At 40.6% G+C, this 22330-nt stretch overlaps 1 protein-coding gene across 3 annotated transcripts in view; it reads left to right on the top strand.

Moving 5' to 3' along the window:
- The first annotated feature begins 617 nt into the window (after nucleotides 1-617).
- Nucleotides 618-22330, top strand: part of rxraa (retinoid X receptor, alpha a) — a 108311-nt gene continuing 86598 nt past the window's right edge. The window contains exon 1 of one of the 3 annotated variants that reach the window (XM_056402938.1): nucleotides 618-1083. In XM_056402938.1, coding sequence (XP_056258913.1) covers nucleotides 1056-1083 — 28 coding nt within the window. In that variant the 5' untranslated portion in view covers nucleotides 618-1055. Of the gene's footprint in view, nucleotides 1084-5394; nucleotides 5491-22330 lie in introns of those variants that run through there. The other 2 variants (XM_056402939.1, XM_056402940.1) reach the window with 2 other exon arrangements.

The following is a 22330-nucleotide window of genomic DNA, read 5'->3' as shown; positions in this document are numbered from 1 at the left end:
GAGTGAGAGTTTTGAGAAAAATAACAGTATTCACTTGTGCAATTTTATGGTCTGGATTTACTTTTTTGTTGTTGTTGTTTTACACAATTTAAACACAGTATGATTGTTCGGATTTGGTTGTGCTAGCCAGAAGTTAGTAAAATATCTGGATCTATTATGCTTATTTCTACTTTGTAATGGATGTAGTTTGTCTTGATCTAGCTAAATGTTAATGTACTACTTGATCTTAAATCTCTCAAAGCTAAACCCAATTCAGGATTTAGAAACAACAGCAGATTTGATAACAGATAGGATAAAATGCTATCAAACCGCAACCCTTATGTGTGAGTGTTTATTTTATTTTAATTAATTTTTTAATGTTGTAGCAGCTTCTAGAGAGATAGGCTAATTGCTTCAGCAGTGAGCAACTGCAGTTGAAACATCTATCTACTGAGCCAACAGCCCTGGTTCAACAGATGTGACCAGGTTAAAATAACAGGAGATAAGCAGTGAAAAGAATAAGAAGCTGCTGCTCAGCTGAAAGAGCTCCACGTGATCTGGAAAACCTCCACCTCGAGGAAAACTAGACTTTTAATAACTCGGATGAAATGTACTGTGTATTAATGTTTTTTCCCCTTTCTTTTGTGTTGATTTCAAAGTTCACGACGAGGCTCGCGTTTCTGTGTGTGGTGTCGCTGCAGCTCAGTCGACGTTGGTGGGAGTACCCCCTGCATAGGTCCCTTTTGCAGTGCAGATCCAGTAGTTGGAGTTGTTGTACACCGAGCACGAGAGGGAGAGAGGAGTGTGAGCGCAGCAGCTGAGTGAGCAAACAGAGGTAGAAACATTAGGTTATCTTCTGAGACTATCAGACATCGACCTGTCACTTTTACCGCTTCGAGCCGAGTCCCGTCTTGTTGAAGAGGACCACCACAACAACAGCAGCAGCAGCAGCAGGAGCGGCAGGAGCAGCAGCAGCAGAGCCCGGGTCTGGTCTGGTCTGCTCGAGCAGCAGCCGCCTGTGAAAAACTCCCAAACGCGGTCGTCTCAGCTGGCATGAGCTAACCTACCAGACAGTCATGGAAACCAAACCATTCTTGTCATTGGGTAAGTTTGTTTGTCTAATGACAAAGCCTTGCTGTGTTATGAATGTGAGGGTTTTAGATGGGACTTTCATCGGCAGATTAGTGTGAAACGTTCTCGCGCTGCGTTTTTTTGCTTTTTTTTTGCCTCCTTTTATCTTTTGACAGCGCGTGGAGTGAGTTGCCAAATGCACCAACATGTTTCGAGCTGTTGACGAACTGCAGCGGACGTTGCCTTCTTTATTTACATTTTTGAAAAACACTTGTAGTTTCTTATAAAACATTAAAAAAAAAAAACATGTTGGTCGTGTTGCATATGTAATGTTGCTACCCGAGCTGATGACATTTCGCTTTGATACGGAGTGACATCTCACTCGGGATAAGCCGTGCGCATTCCTCGCGTGCGCTGCAATTAAATGTAGCCTACTTGTTTTAACTTTGCACGTTGGCTTTAACCGTCGATATTTTTTAAATTTGAATTAGTTGCACGAAGAAAAGTGTATAGGCAGATGAAGCTTTGTACTTGAGTGTTTGCTGTGCGCGTTAACAAGTAGGACTGAACAAATGTAACAATTTCAGAGACAGTTTTAACTTTTTTAAATTCAACGAGCACTTTATTTATTTATTTTACTTTTTACCATTGCATCTTGTGCGCGAGTTCTATGTGCTTTCCTCTAGTCTTCTTGTAACCCTTTGATGAAAGTATATAGACATGCATTGAAGCCTTCTTTTAAATGCTTTATGTTGTTTTTCACGTGGCTTGGTTTAACTTGCGGCTAAATTTGCTTCTGTTGTATGTGTAGTTAGTGGTTTAAAAATGAAACAGGATGAGATTTGAACTTGTAGCGTGCCTAACCAAAGTGGTTTGACTCATTAAGGGCAGTTTTGTCTGGTAAAACTGTGCTCAGGTTAAGATTAGGGCAAACTTAACACACCGGTTACACACAGGTGACACAGGTTGGATAATGCATTGTTGTCATTCTTAGGTTTGACCAGAAATCTATGTTGTGTGGATGGAAATGCTCCATTTAATGCACACACTGATTACAGGCTGTAGAGGAGACTTGGTAAAAGCTACTACTTTCTGTTTAGTTATAGAGCCAGACAGGCAACTTTCACATTCATTTTCATGTTAAATTTTTCCAGAAAGTAAAGACTCTAAGAAAAAGGGGATATTTACACAGCTGTCATAATTTTAAATAGCAGAGTAACATAAGACATGTTTGAATTTCCATAAAAAGTTAAGTCATTTTGTTTAAGTATAACTCTGTTTTGAAACCATTAATCTGAGATGAAGTCTTAATTTTTATTAATGGATGCTTTTAATTTCCAGTTTAAACACACACAACACACTCTGAATCATTAATGCTGACCACTACCATAAGTTTATGCAAGTGAACAGAGCAGACCCTTGTCCCCTGTAGCAGAGAGACAGCACAGAGCTGAAGGCGAGCCCTGTTATTGTTTCTGCTGCTCTTTCATGAGGGCGTCAGGTTACACCTCGACACGTATCATCAGCTGCCTGTACGCACCGAGGAGATTCACGGGGACTTCTGAGACACCGGGCAGCTTTCTTCTGTTACAGAACCCGCTCACTGACACTGTCGCCACAACGCCCTTTATGTGGCTTCCCAGAAATACGCTAAACTGCCAGTGTTACACACACACTGACGGGCTGTTATTACAGGTGCACCATATTGTGTGTCCACGCTGAAAGTGATTCAAGTTTCAAGTCTAACTAAATGTGCACCAGGGTAGCCAATACAGTACACTTGACAATACATACACACAGCAGAGTCTTATCTGGTTGGTGTAAGGCTCACCACTTAATTGTTTAAGTGAGGAGGAGCACTTTTCCAGCAGCGCTGGATCTAATCTTTTCCTCAGAGCCACACCATGCTGTATCAGCAGCCTTTTCATCGCCTATGGTCCTAATCTGTCAGTCCTTAAATCACCATTTATATTTAAACTTGCTCCATCAAAGGTCCACTTGAGCGCTGATTGTTAATTGGCCACTTCAAGGACGCCACTATCTGCAAAGTCCTTGAACGTATCGATTAGCCGCTTACTCAGTGTAATTATCTGTCGTGCTGCATTAGAAATTCTGACATGCAACTGTTTGAAATGACAGCAAGTACATTTTACAATTATAGATCGGTTGTTGGCAGTGATGACGACATCCCCCCTTTGGCACCGTATGCTCAGTACTGTATACTGATGTGTTGCCTGATCCCACTATTAGCTGCCCCCTCAATATCTGACATTAAGCTATGGAGACTGAGGAGATGACATTGAAAGGAGAATGTGTCCTTTTGTCAGAGCAGAGGCTGATTATGACTGTCAGTGAAACAAACAACGTGACTGTGGAAAGAAAGGAAAGTGTTTGAACAATGCAGAGGTGAAAAACCTTTTACCTTCTTATCCCTCAGTTGATGTTCAGGTATTGATTTTCTGTTTGGTTGATTATTTTGTGGCTAATATGTCAGCACCTTGGTACTTCCATGTAATGAAGTTTTACCAGCTGAATGTTGCACATGGCTGGTTTTTATTGAGTTTTTCCTTATCCAGGATCTGAGGATAGAGGGTGTTATACAGTATGTTGTCCAGATTCGAAAGCCTGCAGAGACTAATTTGGGTTATATAAACAAAATGTTCTTGACCACAATCAGACAGAGACTGCAGCATGAAATGTGCTGCCGTAATTTGTTGTTCAAAAGATTTTTGAGATAAAAAAGTTTTTAGAAAATCAAAACAATTTTTTCTTGAAAGTAATTGAGAGTCCTGAATAACAGCCTAATGAGCTTTTACATGTTTAGTGAAAAAAAGGGCAGATTGAGTCTAATGAAGTCTAAAATGATTACACTTTTAAACACTGAATCATCTGTTTTTTAGAGAAATCTTATTTGCTGAATGTTGGTCAGGGTTAAAGTGAATGTGACTAATGTCTCTATGATTTACGCAACTGTATGATACAAAATGTTCTCTTTTTATAGATCATAATTAATTCAACACCGTTGAAAAGCACCTAATTGTTCAGTCCAAAGGCCTGTTTTACCACCTGCTAAAAAAGTGTGTGTGTGTGTGTGTGTGTTGTTTTTTAAACCAGTGGATCTAAACTCGTTGGCGCTTTCTATTTAGGGGAACATAAGGTACCCCCCAGCATACACACACAGACACACACTCACTCCCAAAATCAATGAAGTTCATGGTCTTTGATGAGAAAGTGAGATTCATGGCGTTGTGTGTGTGTGTGTGTGTGTGTGGGGGGGGGGGGGGGGGGGGGGGGGGTCTGAGGGCTGCATTCCTTTTCTGGCAGTAACTCAGGAACAAAGGTAATACAGGGAGGGTGCCGGGAGGTGTGTGTGTATGTGTGTGTGTGTGTGTGTGTGCGCGTGTGTGTGCGTGTGTGTGTGTGTGTGTGTGTGTGTGTGGTGGGAGCGGGCTTGTGGAATTACACTGCCAAAAGCATTTGGCCAAGTTTGTCTTTTACGGCCGTCCAGTTTTGTGTTCCTGATGTGATGCTTTTGCTCCCCTTCTGAGAAAAGGGGCTGCAGCTGTCATTTTTATTGGAGGAGTTTTATAGCGAGACTTAATGGCTTAAAGTGACAGCTCTCTCTCCCTCTCCTTTCTCTTTTTTCTTTCTCAATCTCACCCACGAGGCCTTTAACTCAAGGAAATCAAAGAAAATTTGCTTGCCTTCTATGTGCCCACCCTCCACTTTCCCACCCCTCACCCCTGCCAACGTCCAAACCAAACTGCGCGCGGGAAAAAAAGGATTCATGTTGCAAGTATGAACACAGCAAGAGTTTGTGTGTTTTTTAATTATGGTAAACAGCCATGAAGTGTAGGCCAGTGTTTTTTTTCCTCTGCTGATCAGTATAAACCATTAATTATACTTCATGACTAAGAAGAAGCTGCATTGGCTCCAGATAAAACAGTACATATTTTAGCCTGTCATGCTCTCTCCTCTCTCCTCTGCAGCCCACACTTGTTTATGTTCTAAACATAGTACAAATCAGAAAGTACTGGGAGGCTTTCTGATGCACAAATCATGGAATGACATAAATGCTCGTTAATTATTTGTGTAAGGAGGTCCTTTGCTCGCAGGAGGTCTTTATTGATAATGGCCACACTGAACTTTGCACCTCAAACCTTGACCCTTGCTCCCCATATGCTCCATCATTTCAGGAATTTGCCTTTGGCATTCAGTCTGTTGTTTAAAGTGTTTTAAAGACAGTAGCTTGTAGACCTTTTTTATTTCTTTTTTCTATTTTCTATTTTCATGTTTCTTCCCTTTTTTTTTATCATTTGTCATTCCAGATTCCACGGTCTGTGATTTGTGGTGATTCACAGCAGAGCTGGAACTAAGGATTAGTCTAGTCTTGTCCATAAAGTTGTGAAAAATGACCTTCACAAGTTCCAAGAGTCCAAGGTGACATCTTTACGCTGCTTTTTTAATCCCATCCTGCTGTCCAAAACCTAAAAAATATTCATTTTACAATGATTTAAGACAGAGAAAAGCAGTAATTCTTCACTTTTTAAAAGCTAGAACCTGGGAATGATCGGTGTTTTTGCCTGCTAGATGACTTAAATCAACCAATCTCTTCAGCAGTAATTTACATTCACAGTTTGGATTTGCAGAAGTGCGGGTGTTGCTGTGAACGCCCGCTGCTCGGCGTTGAAATCATCTGAGCACCATTAGTTTCAGGGTTTTATTGCAGGTCCTCTGAGTGTCTGAATGGCTTTTCTGTGGGCTGGCAGTATTCAGGGTGCGTACAGCCACTCTTTTGAAGTGGAAACGTAGTCTCTGTGGGGATTTGACCAGATCACACTCATAATTCGCATTGAGAGGAAGGTCAGTTTGCCCTGCTCTAGCCAGAGCTCTCTTCTCTCTGTTCTGTGTGCATCACAGAACCAGAGAACAAAAGACTGAGGAAGAAACAACATGATTAAAGTAGAAAAGAAAAATAAGAGTATAGCATTATGTGTGTTGTGAAATTAAAATGCTGCCAAGAAACCGCAAAAAAAAACAAACAGTAGCTGACAGAAGCTAACTACCTTCTCGTCTCCATCCTCAAGTTACCATGTTTTCAATAATAAAAACAACTGTCGACTCTCCTTTCTGTGATCGCGGTAATGCATGAAAATATCTCAGCTGTTTGGCAGGTATAATGTGTTCTCTAATTAAGTTATGAGCAAATAGGCTTTGATGGGTATTCGCTAGAGACGGATGACGAATCGAGATGAATCCTAGATACATATTATGCTCCTTCATGTTATTATATTTCCTTATGCCCACATTTTTTTCCCATACTACTTATAATTGGCCCCAATGAGAACCACAGTTTAAAAAAAAAAAAAAAAAGGGTGTTGATTTATTTCACTTAAGATAGTCATGTAGAACATTGTGGCAGGAGTAAGTAAGATTTCATCTTCTGCTTCTAGAAGATACAGTAGGTCACAAAAGTAAGATTAGACTACACTGGATCATTGCTTCACATGTAATAATATGCATCTGTTACGCTGGTTGCGATATCATCAGTGTGTAACATGATCAAAAGCTGGAACGATGTGTTTGATGTTCTTGCATTCCTCGGAGAAAGAAAAGGAATTAAGTCATGGACTCCAGCTGAGAAGTTGTTTTTATAGAACTGTATATCCAGGTGTATACACAGTACCCCCCCTGTCTTTTTTTTTTTTGCACATGCTCACACTCAAATCACCCCGTGTGTGTGTGTGTGTCCGTGTGTATTTACATGTAAACACTTGCCGCTGCAGTAGAAACAGAGGAGGGTAATTAAGACTGTGTCTCTCGCTGCTCTATCACAGTTCCTTTTTGAGGTTGCACCGAGCGAGATGAGGTGTCCCAGTGTGCCCCACGCCTGCCCCACCCCCACCACCCACTGCGACTGCTGCCGTTACGTTTGTCTGTCACCTTGCCAGATGCCAAGGGATGGGGGGTGGGATGGGGCTGCCACACACCGCTGGGCATAGGGCCACAGAAATCCTTAAGAAAATCCATCCTTTAAAAAAAACAAAAAAAAAACACACACCTCAGTTATATTCTGTGTGTGCATGTGTGAGTGAGTGTGTGTGAGTGGGCTGGTGTTTGGGTGTAAGCCGAAGAAAGCAAAGAGTGAAGGTTATGCGCACCTGCACGCCAATAAATGCAAGTAGCTCCACTATTTATGTTTTCACATATGAGATTAATTGCTAGCCACAGTTTTTTCATGATTAAATGCTGCTACAGCTTTTTGAAGGTTGGAAGAAAGCAGTGTGAAGGATAAAGATAAAATAAATCATTGTGAATGTTAAGTCTATCTTAAATTTATCTTTATATTTAGAGAAGAAAGAAGATTTTAAATTTAAATGTAAAAGTTACACTTGTAAATGTAGCTACAGATATCCCCTGTTTTCTTCCTCCAAGTCAGGTAGAGGTTTGCACTGGCATGAAAGCGAGATGTGACCCCACTGAACCGGCCTTGTACTGCCAATTTAAGGACAATCGCAACTCAAAATTGAAATGTAGTTATTTCTTCTTCAGAGTGGATGAGATATGCCGCTCTGAACACACAGAAATGCTTTCATACCTAGAAAATTAATTTATATTTGGAACAGCCATAATTTAAATTAGACCTAGACAGAATAAGGCACAGTGGCCCATGGGCACAAAACACAAGTATCTTATAATAGCCAGTGACTCAGTTCTCTATGGTTATGATTTTACACTACACACATTCTCAGGCAACCTGCGGATATAACGATTATATGAGTTATTTAAAAACTTTCCTGTTTGCTGGAAAACTTCACTTTGCTGTTTCCCAGTGTCAGTCAGAAGAACCTGGGATTATCATGGGAGGTAAAATTCCCACAATAAAGAAAGTTCTCCTGAATTTTGGAGCATTTTCAGAAGCTTTTTCTTTATTTTATCTATTAGTGTTTCAGGCTAATGAGAGGCATGGTGTCTATATCTGGAGGGTATAAGAATTGAATTTAAAAGTCTGAGTCTGTAAAATAGCATCACTGACATAATAGTGTTGATTCGTTCAATGAGTAATAAAAACACATGCAAATATCCCTGCATCTGTAGCCACTCTCATTCTTCATTTGTAAAACTTCCCCCTCCATCCTCTTCCTGCAGCTATTTTTTTTTCCCCTGCTTAAGAAACGCTTAAGCTATCCTAAAGTTCTTCTCCCTACTTATTCCATACTCAGATGCTTTGTTAATAACCTTTATTAGGACTTAAACTAAATGTAAGGTGAACAAAATAACATTATTTCTTATTGATTCGCTAGTAGGACCAATAGAAGCACTAGATAGGTTTGGACCTCAGCTGTGCAGTATGATGCTGCAAGGCAACATGCCACTGCTACACTTAACTAAGTATGAGTAAACTAAGCTTGTGTGAAAGCATGTGTTTACCTAATAAATGGTATATTGCATGTAGAAATGGCTACTTTTTGTGGTGTTAGAAGTCCAAGCATAAATATCCCCATATTAGTTTAGCTAACTATCCTTTTATAGCATATATTACTGCTGAAATTGACTGTTGTTGTTGTTGTTGTTCTACATATATTTCAGGTCACCGGTTGTCACACTCACCAGATTTCTATATTTGTACCAGCCTTTATTCTGTTGCTCAGGATCTATAAATATCAATCCAATCCAGTAACATTATGTGGTAAAAGAAAATTTCATCTTCATACTGTATGTATTTAGCTCCCACTGTATATCACTGTGAGCTGTTGTTATCTGTTATCTTGCAAGTTGCTCTCATATCTCTTGTTTGCCTCATTTTGGAGGTTCTTCACCGTTCAGTTTACCTTCAGGCTTGGATTAAGGATCACTGAACCTGTAGTTCGGGTATCATCCTGAGTTTTTCCAGATCCTACATGGGCAAGCTCTCAAGACACCCTGCATCAGAAAGTTTTCTTCGACTTTCACATCCCTCTCACACTCTGACGATAGGATTCAGGTTCAGCTTTGGCAACGTGGTCCTTTAAATCAGTTTGTAAGATTAGGGCCTGTGACTGCAATTATGATAAACAGGAGATCCATTACAGGAGCTACCAAACAGCCTGTATTACTGATGAGACGGAGAATGCCGAGGGATATTAGCCGATGCAAAAAGGGCTGACACAGGTCATCTCAGAAATGGATACAAAGCATAAATACATACATCCTTAGTGAATTATAACTTTCACATTATTTTCACAAATTACCGTGTGTGAGAGAGACAAAAGGGCGAAAAAAAAGATCATATGTGAGATAACAGGGTTCCTCTATGGGTTTTTCCTCTGCCTGCAGAAGAGAATAACTGATTAACTGTTTGTTGACGCCTGCAGGTCTAGCATGTTCATACATCCGCCCAGACTGCGGCCCCCTCGGCCTCAACACACCCCCACACACACCTACACCTGTATGCATGTACACACATAACAGACAGACTGAACAGAAGTCTGGAGGGCTTTGTCACCCACGGTTAGACACCTTGCTGTGGCCGTCTGGTTTTAGGAATGTTCTCAATGGCAGGAAGGTGGAAGGGTGTTAAAAGTAGAGGGGGATGGGGCCGTCTATCTGGAAAAACAACACCGGCAACACGGTTACCTCTGACTCTCGATATTGACAGATGAACATGTGTTACCGTCATCATTATCATTCCACCAAGTCCAAGTTTAATTTCTACTCTTGCTGCTGATGTTTGTTTGAAAGTGCTTAAACGGCTGTTCCCTCCCTTCATTTCTCCACAATGTTCAATCTATTTGAGTTGAACATTTTATTGCCCCTAAAGGGAAATTAGCTTTGCAGACAGGGTTTGCTCTGACATCACTTAGTAGAGCCATGTAATGCAAAACAATGGAGCCACATAATATTAGACATTATGAAATGCTCGCCCATCTTGACCATAGTAAAAATTTTTTTTTTAATGAGAATCACTGTTTAGTCACTGAAAATAAGAAAAATGGATGAACGCAGGAAGCTCATTAAGTGGTGACTGAGTTGAATGCTCTTTGATACTGGCTATAGAATTTGTTAACCTGCTTGTTAGACTGAGAAAACTGTTGCTTTGTGCCAGCAAGGAAAATGTTCTCAGTGTCATGTAAATGGATTATGTACTGAACGGGGCTTTGTATCACTGCTCCATGACAGTGTGTAATTTTTTTCTCTCGACTCTCTTAACACAATAAATTCAGTGCACATGCAGCCTTCCCTTCTATATACAAATCAGTTGTTTTTAGTGAGTGAGAGAAAAAAGTTGAGCAACCAGGTTTACTAGGCAGAGAGACAGGCAGGCGTGCAGGCGCTGGCCATGTCTTTGTCATCAGCGTTCTGCATACCAAAGTGCTGACAGTTGCCTGCACAAACGGCTTTGACAAGTTCAAGTGTCACATTTAGGATGCTTTCTTCTGTTTCAGCCCAGAACGGGAAACAGGAGAAGGCTGCAGATTAAACGGGACAGATCTGAGCCTTGAGTTGTTGGCGGAACAGGACTATTATTGAACAGGATTGTGCGCAGCTGTGTAGTTTTATGTACTGTATTTGTGTGTGTGTGTGTGTGTGTGTGTGTGTGTGTGTGTGTGTCTTTTGGCGGGAAGTAGGCCTGCAGCTAACACTTACATTATTGATTCATCCGTTGTTTCTTTTTATTTATTTATTTATTTATTGATTAATTATTAAGGTAGTTGCAATGTCAGAAAATTCTGAGAAATGCCCATAACAATTTCTGAGGGCCCAAGGCGTCATCTTTAAATTGGTTGCTTTGAGTGATATTTAATTTATAATGACATAAAACAGAGAAAAGCAGCAAATCCTCACACTGGAAACACTTGAGCCAAAGTATGTTTGGTATTCTTGCTTGATAAATAATTTAAACAATCGATAGAAAATGAAAAGTTTATGTTGATTATTCTAGGCATTCATTGAATGATAAATCAAGTAATTGTTGCAGCACCGATGCACATTTGCATGTGTGTGAGTATCAGAATGTTTACGTGGGTGTTAGCACATAGTATGCATATGTGTCATTGTGTGCAAGTCTGCACATGCCTGTGTGTGCCATGTGCGCCGTTAGCTTATGCTACAACACGTATGTTCTGAGCTGAACTGGTGGTGTTTGCTGGGAGTCCCCGACACACTGATTCATGAACTGGTGCATGTGGAGCAGCTGAGAATCAGTGTGCTGTCTGGGAGAGGGAAGGTCAGGGGTTGTGGCTGGGTCACGCTCTGTGGGAGAGGAGCAGCCTCAGTAGACATGACAGTGTTTGTATGGAGGTGAGGCGAGGGGAAAAGTGATAGAAGGGGGGGGGGGGGGGGGGGGGGGGGGCAAAAAGGGATCAGTGTGGATTCTGGTAAAAGGAAGCAGGAAGCATGTTTTTATTTAGGTCTTGTCTCACTCTCTGCATTTTTTTTTCTCATTGCGGCTATTGTTAGTAACAGAGTTAATTGTTAATTGATCCAAAGAGCGATAAAACAAGGCACCTAATCTCCCTCTCTCTGACACACACACACTCTAACACACACATGTGCTGTAGAGAATGAGAGTGGATGTTTATTACAGGATCCTAGTGGATGCTAAGGTGCCCTGGGGGCTATTAAAGCCCTCACTTAAAAGGCACTATCAGGGAACACTGATGTGGGCTGCTTGAAGGAGGGAGGGGTAGAGGGGTTGTAGAAAGAGAAAGAGGAAAGAGAGAGAAGTCTTTGGAACAGCGAGCAGAAGGAGGGAATAAACAGAGTGAGCACATCTGGATTGCCTCAGCAGAATATTTGTGCAACATCTGGAAAAATTCCCTGGAATTTAAGGGTCCCCTCCTTTCATTTCAGATATTTTTTTTTCTCTCTTCCTTTTCACTTCTTCTTCTCCGTCCTGTTTTCTGCATCTTCAAAGTCTCTTACCCCGGTGCGGCAGGCACGTAAATACTTCTGTAGTAATGCATGTTGAGCCCTTGCAGACTTTATAGCGGGCCAAATTGGGCCCATGTGACCAACTCCCCTTTGTGCACGGCTGGCTAATTAAGTGGCACACAAGTGAGAGGGCACCCGCCTGTGGATCCAGACCTAGGCCAGACCTGGGCCAAACACAACCCCTCATAAAAGCAGGGGGGAAAAAAGCAAGAAAATTCCTCCATTTTTGTGTTCTGTTGTCACCAGAACTAAAAGTGATGTTTCTGTCAGAGCATGAAAGAGCCACTGTACATTATCATTTAAACACAAACAGGCTACCTTTGTGTTCTTTCAAAAACAAATTAAGATATGTCATGTTTTAGTTTGTTGTCATTGAAAAGGACATAGAAAGAGTGCGAACATGAGGCTCCATTTGAGGTATAAAGTCCCAAGAGAGTAAAAAAAAACTTCAGTACTGAATCAACACCTTCAGTCGATTCGTATCACTCAGCTCTCACCAAGTCCGCGGCGCTGTGTTCAGCTACGGGGGCCCTTACAGTACATTAGAGATGCACAGCGAGGCTTTTGTCCGTCTTCTCAGTGAGATCACAAGAGCAGTTCTCTCTGCTCTTATCATTGGCGCTGCGAAACCTGTGTTCATTAGTGATTAAGATTCAGACGAGCTCCGAGCGCCTTCTGTCTTACCTGGGCGAGGCTCCTCGTGGGTCGGCGGCGCTGACAGGCAGGTAGCTTACTCAGAGCAGCGGGGAGAACAGGAGAGCGCAGAGGTACATGCTAATGTGGCGACTGCGCTGATCAAAAGAGGTGCATCACGGTCTCCCTCTGATGGGCTTACTGATGCCAGACCCCCCTGAGAGCTACAGTGCACACAGGCAGGAGCAGGGCAGTGATCAGAGGAAGAAGGCGAGGGGAGTGAGAGAAAAAAGGGAGGACGGGTTGAGGGAGATGGAGGGAGGAAGGGAAGAAAGAAATGCTTGGAAAGAAGGGGACAGATGACAGTGTACGAGAAAACAAGAAAGATGGAGAGAAATCCAATGAACACAATGCCGTTAGCATTGAATCTGTTTTTTTAATCAGTTAAATCTAGTTTCAGCTTAAGATATATTTTATTGTAGCTGCAGTTTGTTTTAATGTTGATCTAGTTTCCTAGATTATCTTTTTATTTTAAACATGTTATATCAATTGCTTTGTCATTTCTCTTTGAATGAGGATGCTGATTTCTTTTTCCTTTTTTTTTTTTTCCCACAAGTTGCTCTGCAGTTGTCCTATATCTTTCTGCCTGGCTGAACACACAAGTCTATATGTGCCGGCGTGTAACAGATGGCCGTTCCTTTCTTCACATTTAAAACAAAAAGTCTGTGGAAATCAGTTCAAGTAAATGAAAAAATCTGACTTTCCATATTGAAATAATGTTTGCAGAAGAAAGACTATTAACCGTTTATTTTCTTCACATTCTCTCTTTCTCTCTGCTGACATTTATTGCTTAGGACTACAGCAGGAAACATACCAACTTTTGGATGAATTTAAAACAATTTAAACCAAATCTGCTTTCTTAAAGAGTCATTTTCCTTTTCATGGAAATTTTGTAAAAACATTTGAACTAAAACAGAAATAGATACTCATAGGGGCTGCAGATAATCATTATTTAAACTTTTTTTTTTCATTTAATCACTCAATTGTGTAAAATGTTCAATAGAGAAAGTAGTAAGAAGGTGTCAGAGATCTTGTTCTTGTTTTGTCAGACTAACACTCTAAAGCTTAAAGATACTCAATTTACAGGAAAAAGAACAGAAAAGAGAGACACGAAGAACAGAAAAATGGCAGATTCTCACACTTGAGAAGCTGGAAACAGAAAAATATTGAATTTCTTCTAGCTAAATGATTGCCAGTCACCTAATTGATCAGTTGTTTTAGACCTAGTAGATACGCAGACTGTATTAACAAAGAAACAGATTTAGACAGGCACAAATAAACACATGCCAGCAGCATAATTGATTTTAGCATTCTTAGAAAGACGTATCTCACTGCTTGGGTTGTCCTAAAATCAGATTATGACAGTATCAGTCTTTAAAATATGAATCTGACCTCTACACTGAGCTTTAGGTTATTATATATATATGCAGACATCTCTGGCCTGCAGAATGACCTTGCTCTGCTATGTCCACTTGCCTTGTCCCTTGATCCAAATTAACTTTGCTCTTTCGGACGCTACTTTTTGAAAGGCTGCACCACTGCTCAGCTCTAAGCCGATCTGACGGTCTGCCTCTCTTGCTCAGTAATTGTTATTTGAGATAAGAGTTTTTACCCTGGAAGGCAGATTTAGTATTTTTGGAGCAGCCTCATGCTTCACTGGCTCATCGTATCTTGCGGCGTCTGCAGGTAGACGTGTAGTGATGTCATCTATGACATTTCAGTAGGAGGAGTACGCTGCCAGGCCTCAAATCGCACCTCACCTCTTGACCTGGACCTCGCTACAGTATCAAAATAAACCTGATTCTTATTGCTCTACTTATTGGATTTTAAATGCGCCTTAGGGCTCATGCTCTCACCCCTGGTCTGCACAGTAAAACTTCAAATAAATCTCTTAAGGTTAACCAAAGAATTTCCCATTTTACCTCATAAATGCCTCTAATAAATACCAAGTCAAGTGATTGTTTACATTTGAGGTAAGAAAATGGTCATAATTCTTGAATTCAGAGAGTACACACGAGATGCCGACCTGAGGAAACATAAGCAGTGTCAGACCATTGACAAAATGAGAAAACAGGTTAACAACTCCAGTTATAGTACTGACCTACAACCCAGGTGCTACAGAAGTTTAAGAAAATAAACAAAAGTTTTTTCAACCATTAAAAAAAAAAAATCACTTTATCTTGTCGGCAAAGACATTATAATGTTAATACTATTAAATGCCTAATAAATTATAGTTATCATTATCAATTTTTGTAACTTGGAAGGATTATACCTTATGCAAAATAGAGGCTTTTAAAATCCACCATCTACTCTTAAGACTTTGACATATAATATTTAATAATAATATTCAAATAAAAAAAAAAACAATTAAGTCATCAGTTCATTTATGTAAGCACATACTGTGGTAAGAGGGATATTTCTGTCATATAAGGTCGCCTCTACATCATTTCCTCAGTGTTGTAGATCTGATCTTCAGCAGCTGCCTCGTTTATCTGTGCTTTAAAACACAGCGATCTAAATGTATTGTGTTGAGGCCCCGTGATCCTGAAAGCCCGAGGGTCAAACTGATTGGAGAGAAGAGCCATGTGTTAGTCTGGGTTGTCAGTGGCATATTACATCACATTGATTGGCTCAGATCCGGTCGGGGGACTCTCTAGTTGGGGTTCACTTATTGAAATTGGGGGTAGCTAGTGACAGACTTCAGTCCAGTGCCCAGCTCTCTCTCTCTCTCTCTATCTATCTCTCTATCTATCTATCTCTCTCTGTCTGTCTCTCTCACAGACACACACACATATACATTGTCTGTGTGTCCTGGTCTCAGCTGACCACAGATGTGAATGGATGAATGATATTCTACAGGCTGGACTGCAGGGGATTGACTGAGCTTATGACCAGCTTAGCCTGTAGTCCTCCGCTTGATTGGCAGCTATAGTTTCCTCTTTGGATGGAGTACGGTGGGTGGTGGTGAGAGGGTAGGCGGTCGATGGAGTACCAGTGGCATTTTGCATCTCATGACATGTCACCCTGCATCATACTGTATGTGCATCTCAGTCACAATACGAACGCATCAGTCAGAGTCTCCACTGAACTGCCCCATTGTGAGCCACAACTAAAAGTTTCACTTTTTTCACTTTTGACGTCATAGTAAAATATTAACTTTAACTTTTGACCAGTGTTTTAGTTCACTTATATTCTCATCTATAGTGTACTGGGTGGTATATGGGCACAAAATTGCCACACAAAAAAAGTGAGGTATGCTCTTGTGTATACCAAAAAAAAAAAACCATGCCAAATTATTACATCGATCACTACATTTATTAAACAAAAACAAAGAAAAAAGATTCGATGACAATCAGATGTCAAAGTGTAATTTTAACTTTTTCCAAAAGGCCTGCACAAAAAATTTTATTATTTATTGACTTTGATGTGACTTTGACATCTTGTTGTCAAAATTAATGATTGTGAAGAATTCATTTCTAATTAAGGCCTGCAACTAATGATTATTTTTTTATTTACCATTAATCTGTTGGATTATTTACTCAAATAACTGATTACTTGTTTGGCCAATAAATTTTAGAAAATATGAAAGTATGAAAATGACCATCCCAATTCCCCAGAGCCCAAGGCGAAATCTTCAGTAAACAGCCCAAAACCAAAACATATTGAGTGTACTATCATTGATGGGCACAGAAACCAGAAAATATTCACTTCTGGAACCAGAGAATCTTGACACATTTTCTTAAAAAAATAACTAATTAAATTGATTATGATAATAGTTGCTAATTATTTTCTTCCTGTTTGATGAAGCTGGAGTCTAATGAAATTTGTGGTGGTGAAACACAGTTCATTGCATGAAACATTAATTAGCTTACATTATTTTGTGTATTTTGCATCCATTTTACAATATATCTACACAGAGCTGTCACTTGTGATATCTTATTTTTTTTTGTTTTTCTTTTGTTAGTTTTTTTTTTAATATTTCACTGTCCTTTGCATTTGCCCAGGATAATGGACAGGGTATGTTATGGCCATTAGCCTGTCACAATGGAGCTGTCTCATACTGGAACCATGCTCCCTCCTGTTATGATCATTTCCATGCTATCTCAGGCTCTCGCTTTGTTTCCTGTCTCAGAGGGAACGGCTCGCTCAAGTCTTTAATGCTCTGTTTTTGTGCTCACTGAAAAGCCTCGCTTCCAGCCCGAATACAGTGTAGAATCACACTCTCTGCCAAGCCTCATCCCCCGTGGAAGAGAAATAATTTATAAAATGAAATCTACATTTGTTGTGTAAATGACCACATGCTGTAGGATATTTAATCCTGCCTGCAGTCGATCCCAGTCATGTGACTTGACCTAGTTTTGTCTGCCTCCCTCTCTGCCTGTCTCTCCTCTTTTCCTCTCTGTCATTCTCTTTCTCACTTTCTCTTTCTCCCACAGTCTGTAAGTGTTGCTTTGCTGTCCTGGTCTCCCTCTGTCCCTCCCTCACTCTTGTTTCCCCCTTTTCTTTCTCTCTCCATCCCTTTTGTTCACCCCCATGCTGGCTGCTGTCTGTATTTCTGTTCCTTTTCATGACTGATCCAAGGATTTGTCTTTTTCCTCCTGATGTGTTAATATCTCTAACTATGTGGCCAATAACTCTGTCCTTCATTATGTACTGAATACAAACTTATGAAAATAAGGCATCTGTCAAATGAAGGAAATGACACTCACTTGCAGAACGGCTGCTGTTGTGACAGCAGAATATGGGATATTATTGAAGTCATGAGTCATGTCGTCATCGTTGACATCTGCTGGATTTTTACCCACAGTTAAGCAGAATCACGTCCGTTTCAGATATGCCATTATCATATGAAGGTCAGATTTCACTTTGGCACGCACAGTTTATTTTGGTTTTCACTAAGCAGCATTGTGAGGAATCTTGTAGGTATTGTTGTCCTTGGGTTTGTTTTTTCTTGTTGTTCTAAAGCTCTATGGTGACTCCTACACAGTATTTTTTTTCTTCACTCTTGCTCTTTAAGATGTGAAACTTGCCTTGTCAGAGTCAATCTCTTATAACACTGCAAAGCAATTATATATTAAGAATGGATACTGTTGACTATTTCAATGATTTGATCTGAAACAGTATGATTTATTACTGTACCAGTACAGTTTGGGTTGTGTGAGCTTTTTTTTGCCTCTTTGACAAAGTGTTGCACATTTGTCGCATTTATCACATTTTAACTGCAACACATTGACCATTGTTTCAGAAAAGACATATAGTTGTTAGATTTATTAAATAGATTATAATAGATTGTAGTAATATAGTGAATGCAAATGGAGCCTTAGTCTTTAACTGTGACATCAGTGGCATAATCATCCTCAAAAAAGTGCTTTAATCTGAAAAGCTGTCACTTCTTTGAAAAATGTAGACATCTGACATTGACATCAAACACTTTTTTTAATACATGATCATATTTCTGGCAATTTGAATTAATTTTCTCTTCTTCAGTCTGAGGAGAGTTAGAAATCCTGCAGGTTGAATATGTAATCTGTGTACACTGATGTGTGACTTGAGGATTTAGACTGACGACAAGGTTGTTGACAGGAAAGATCAGAAGAGCCAGGCTAGTTAGCTAAATACTGCATTCTCATGTGATTATTTGGAGAAAACAAAGGAGTAAGTGTGTAAAATTTATTTGGGTTTTAGAACAGCATAGATGGGTAGATAGATGGACGAATCGATGCTTAGCTACTGTAGATGGACACCCCTGTAAGAGCAGCTGCAGCCTGCTTGTCACAGCCTCAAGTGGAATGACTTGGTTGCCTCTTGGAATGCGTGGCATGTATCCATTCCTGAAGAGCACAAGAGATCACTCAGGCTTTGGAATAATACTGTAACCCATAACAAGCCTCAGCTGTCTCACTCTCCCAGTGAGCACTGTGCACTCTACATGTCAGTGATTTAACACATTTTATATTTGTATCCAGATGTGCTAGTTTCAATGTCACCATATCAAGTGGTGTAAAGGCTATAACAAGCTATTATCTTTCAGCAAATATGAAATGATGTGGCCTGAGTGTTAAAGCTTTCAATGTCAAGGCTTTGTGAAAAAGGGTCCTTTGATTTTGTTCAGTGTGTCCTTGCCTTTATTCAGGGTAGTTACACTGAGAGGCAGCCTCTCTTCTGCAGGAACACCCTGATCACATTCACACGGTTACACACACATTTACACCCGGAAGCCGCCCAGTACAGCCACAATGTGATCCACTGGAGCGGTTAGGGTTAAGGGCCTTGCTCAGTGGCTCCACAGTGGCGTTGATGATGGTTGGATAAGTCTTTCACTTTTGCCACCAAGATTTAATCTTGCCAGTCCAGGGAATCGAACTGGCGACCTTCCAGTCACAAGCTAGCTCCTGAACAAATTACAGTGTAAATGTCAGTTCTTTATGGTTCTTGAATTTTTTTCTTAACCCAAAATACCAAACTGCATGTGGCAACTGATCCCACCGAGCACATCATTAATCACACACAGCAGCACTATGCTCAAGGTATTACATTCACAGTTCATGGTTGGACAGCTATTTTATCATGGGTAAGAAAGTATTTTTGCTCCCTGAATGGCATTTCAGGGGTGAAATAATGAGTATACAAGAGTGATTAGTCTTGAACAATCACTCCTGTATAGTTTTTTTGAAGTACAACTTCAACTAAAATTCAATGAAAGTCTATTATCATGAACGCTTTTTGTAGTATTGGCCCATTTAAGAGTAATTTACTGCTTTACTTTAAAGGCTCAGCAAGGACCGGCTCATTGAAGTGTTTCATAATTTTTACATAACATGCATAAAGTGCCAAAGAGCAAGTTGAGATACTTAGCCAGAGCATTGCTTGCTGATGATTAATTAGGTCTTTGCTTTTCTGAATTACTTCAGATGTAAAGAAAAATCAATGTCATCTTCAAGGATTTTTTAAAAAACTTGTTTTTGGACAGAAATTTACGTAATAGTAACTGGATTAGCTCAGTCCTCACATTATTTGTATTTTGAAAGCCTTGACTCAGGTTCCCACGGGTCCTTGATATCCTTGAAAGTTTGTGAATTCTAGAAAGAAAATCAATACCTTTTAAAAGCTTTTGAAAAAAGACATAAATAGACATGGGCCACTGAAAGTGCAGAGTTAATATATTTCCTCCAGACTTTCTCTGTTGTTTAACTTACACAATATATTGTTAACCACTGCTGTGTTTAGAGAAAGCAAGAGGCCACATACCATCACTGTAAAAACACAATTGAGAAGTGTTTCCACATTCAAGCCTTCCTCCCTTTAATTGTTGTCTGTGAGCTTCTTGTTTCTTAGTGGGAATTGGGTCTTGGAAGTCCTTGTATTTGATGTTTAGGAAGGTATGGGAACCCTGTTGACTGTGCCCTACCTTCAGCCTCACACAAACAAAAATAATGTCTTGCCTTGCAGAGTTTCCTTTGTAAATGGCTTGCAGGGAGCTGAGATTCCAGGTCGAAGTGTGTTTATTTTTCAGACAAGAGTAAGACTGAAAAACATCTCCTTCTCAAGGTACAGCAGTCCTAAGCTGCCTCATTAATATGATATGATATGATATTAATACGATATGTTGGCACTTGAGGTTTACTCAGTGAGAGAGCCCTGTTGTCTCCATTCATTATCTTGGCCTAAAAACTCGACTTTGCTCTGTAATCTCCGTTTTCCTGTCCAAGTCTTTCCCAGTTCAGCCTGGCTTGATGTCATACAGTGATACTGAATCAGAGGTGTGGACTTTATAACCAATTTGCTGTAAATTTGAAATCCTGGACAGGATTATTCCAATATTTTTTGGGTCCTGGATCCACTCCCTAATGGAGCTTTACAGTCAACAGGCTGGAATCAACATTACTGGTTTTAAAATCCCCTGTTCCCTGTATTTAATGGCTCCATCTTAAAGAGGTATTTTATCCAAATAGTGCACTTTAATCCCTGTTTTTATAACTGCCCAGCAAATGGTCTGTCTTGTGTAATTCTTATTCTACTGTATTATGAATTTCACTGTTTTTATTGTTGTTCTGGTTTTCAGTGCACACCCATGCAGAGCAGCTGTGGCTCCAGATGTTTTTGTTTCGGGTTTTGAATTATGTACCACTTCATATTAGTATGTTTCACATAGCATGCTCAAAAATACTGTTTCCCATCATATGTAGCCTATATGAGGCTTTCCTTTGGTGAATCTTTAAACGAAATGCAGCTGCATTTCCATTTTTGCATAGCCACATCATTACATTATTATAAATTTTTAATTTTCAAACAAAGAGGACAGAGTTTTTCAGTGGAGTCGATTGGCTCTGAATTTGGGTGTTTATACATGTGCGTCACTGCTTGAATGAGACGGCCTTACGCCAACAGAGGCAAAATGAACACATGCTAATGCAAGTCTTGACTTTAGCATGCGTCGACCTTGATTAGTGTATCTGGGTCAGAGTTATAGAACATATTGTTTGGAGGAGAAGAACAGGACGTGGGTGGCAGCACAAGTCCTTCCTTCTGTTTTGTCCTTGGGTGTTTGTGCCTGTTTACATCCTCAGTATGACGGATTCAAGACGTACTAGGCTGAGGTGGCGGGAGGAGGTTAATGGGAGACTCTGCGCTCCCGTAGAGATGGGAGCGTGGGCGTGTGGAGTCAATTTAGCAGGCTAACAGGAAGCGTGCCTCGGGAGCTTCCACTAGGGCTCAAGCAGGCAGTGAGTGGGGCACAGGTCGCTACACTACCACACCTCACTTACTGCCTTGGAACATCTCTGCAGAATATTCATCTCCATACAGTGAGGCCCAGCTTTATTTTCACATTAGTTGCTGGAGGTAATTCTCTTTGATCATTCCAAAATGTCAGCTATGATCAAGGAAAATCAAGGCCATGAACTATGGCCAGAACTGTATCCAATCAACCATTAATCAAGGCTAAAAATAGCAGTTTTGATGCTAGGTTTGAAGCTGTGCAGACCAGGGTGAATTCTAAAAAGTATTGGATGAATTTCCACCAGTGATTCATTAGAGGAAGTACATAAAACAAAGTTTTATCTCTCCCCTTTCTGCTGGTGATATTTCACAGCTGAGAAAAGGGCCAGTGTGCGCTGTGCCAAGGGCTGTCGGCGTTTGCAGATATTCGGTCATGTGAACTGCTACTGTAAAGATCAGCAGAGGGATAGTAGATTTTTAAATGCTTCCTTGTGTCCGTTCCCGGGTGAAAGGAGCCTCTTTTTACCCATGCAGCTTTTTCTGAGTCCAATCACACAAATTTGATTAGAGTCGTTTGCCCAAGGAGCTGCTCTGGCTGCTGGGCTGCAGTGAGGCCCTTGTTCCCTTATTTGCCCCGGAGAAAGGTTCTGACGTGCACAAGCAGTCTTTGAACCGGCCCTTTCTTTTCTTCCCCTCTAACCTCATTTACCACACTCTTTTAGTCCTCCCCCCTCCCCTCCTCCTTGCCTGTCTGTCTGTGGCTGCCCACCAATGGCCTGCCTTTGGCTTCATCACGTCACAGCAAGTGAGACAAATGACTGCTATAAATTATTAGGAACTGCTGCTTTGGTGTCATCTAAGCTTAACCCCGGCACTGTAACGTTTTTCTACAATCCTGAGAAAATGCAGTACATCTCTGTGGGAAAGGTGAACCTGAGAGACTGGGGAGAAATGG

The sequence above is a fragment of the Seriola aureovittata genome, chromosome 18 (genome assembly GCF_021018895.1).
Source record: "Seriola aureovittata isolate HTS-2021-v1 ecotype China chromosome 18, ASM2101889v1, whole genome shotgun sequence".
Taxonomy (NCBI): domain Eukaryota; kingdom Metazoa; phylum Chordata; class Actinopteri; order Carangiformes; family Carangidae; genus Seriola; species Seriola aureovittata.
Note: the sequence above shows the minus strand (reverse complement) of the source record. Positions and strands in the feature narration are given on the sequence as shown.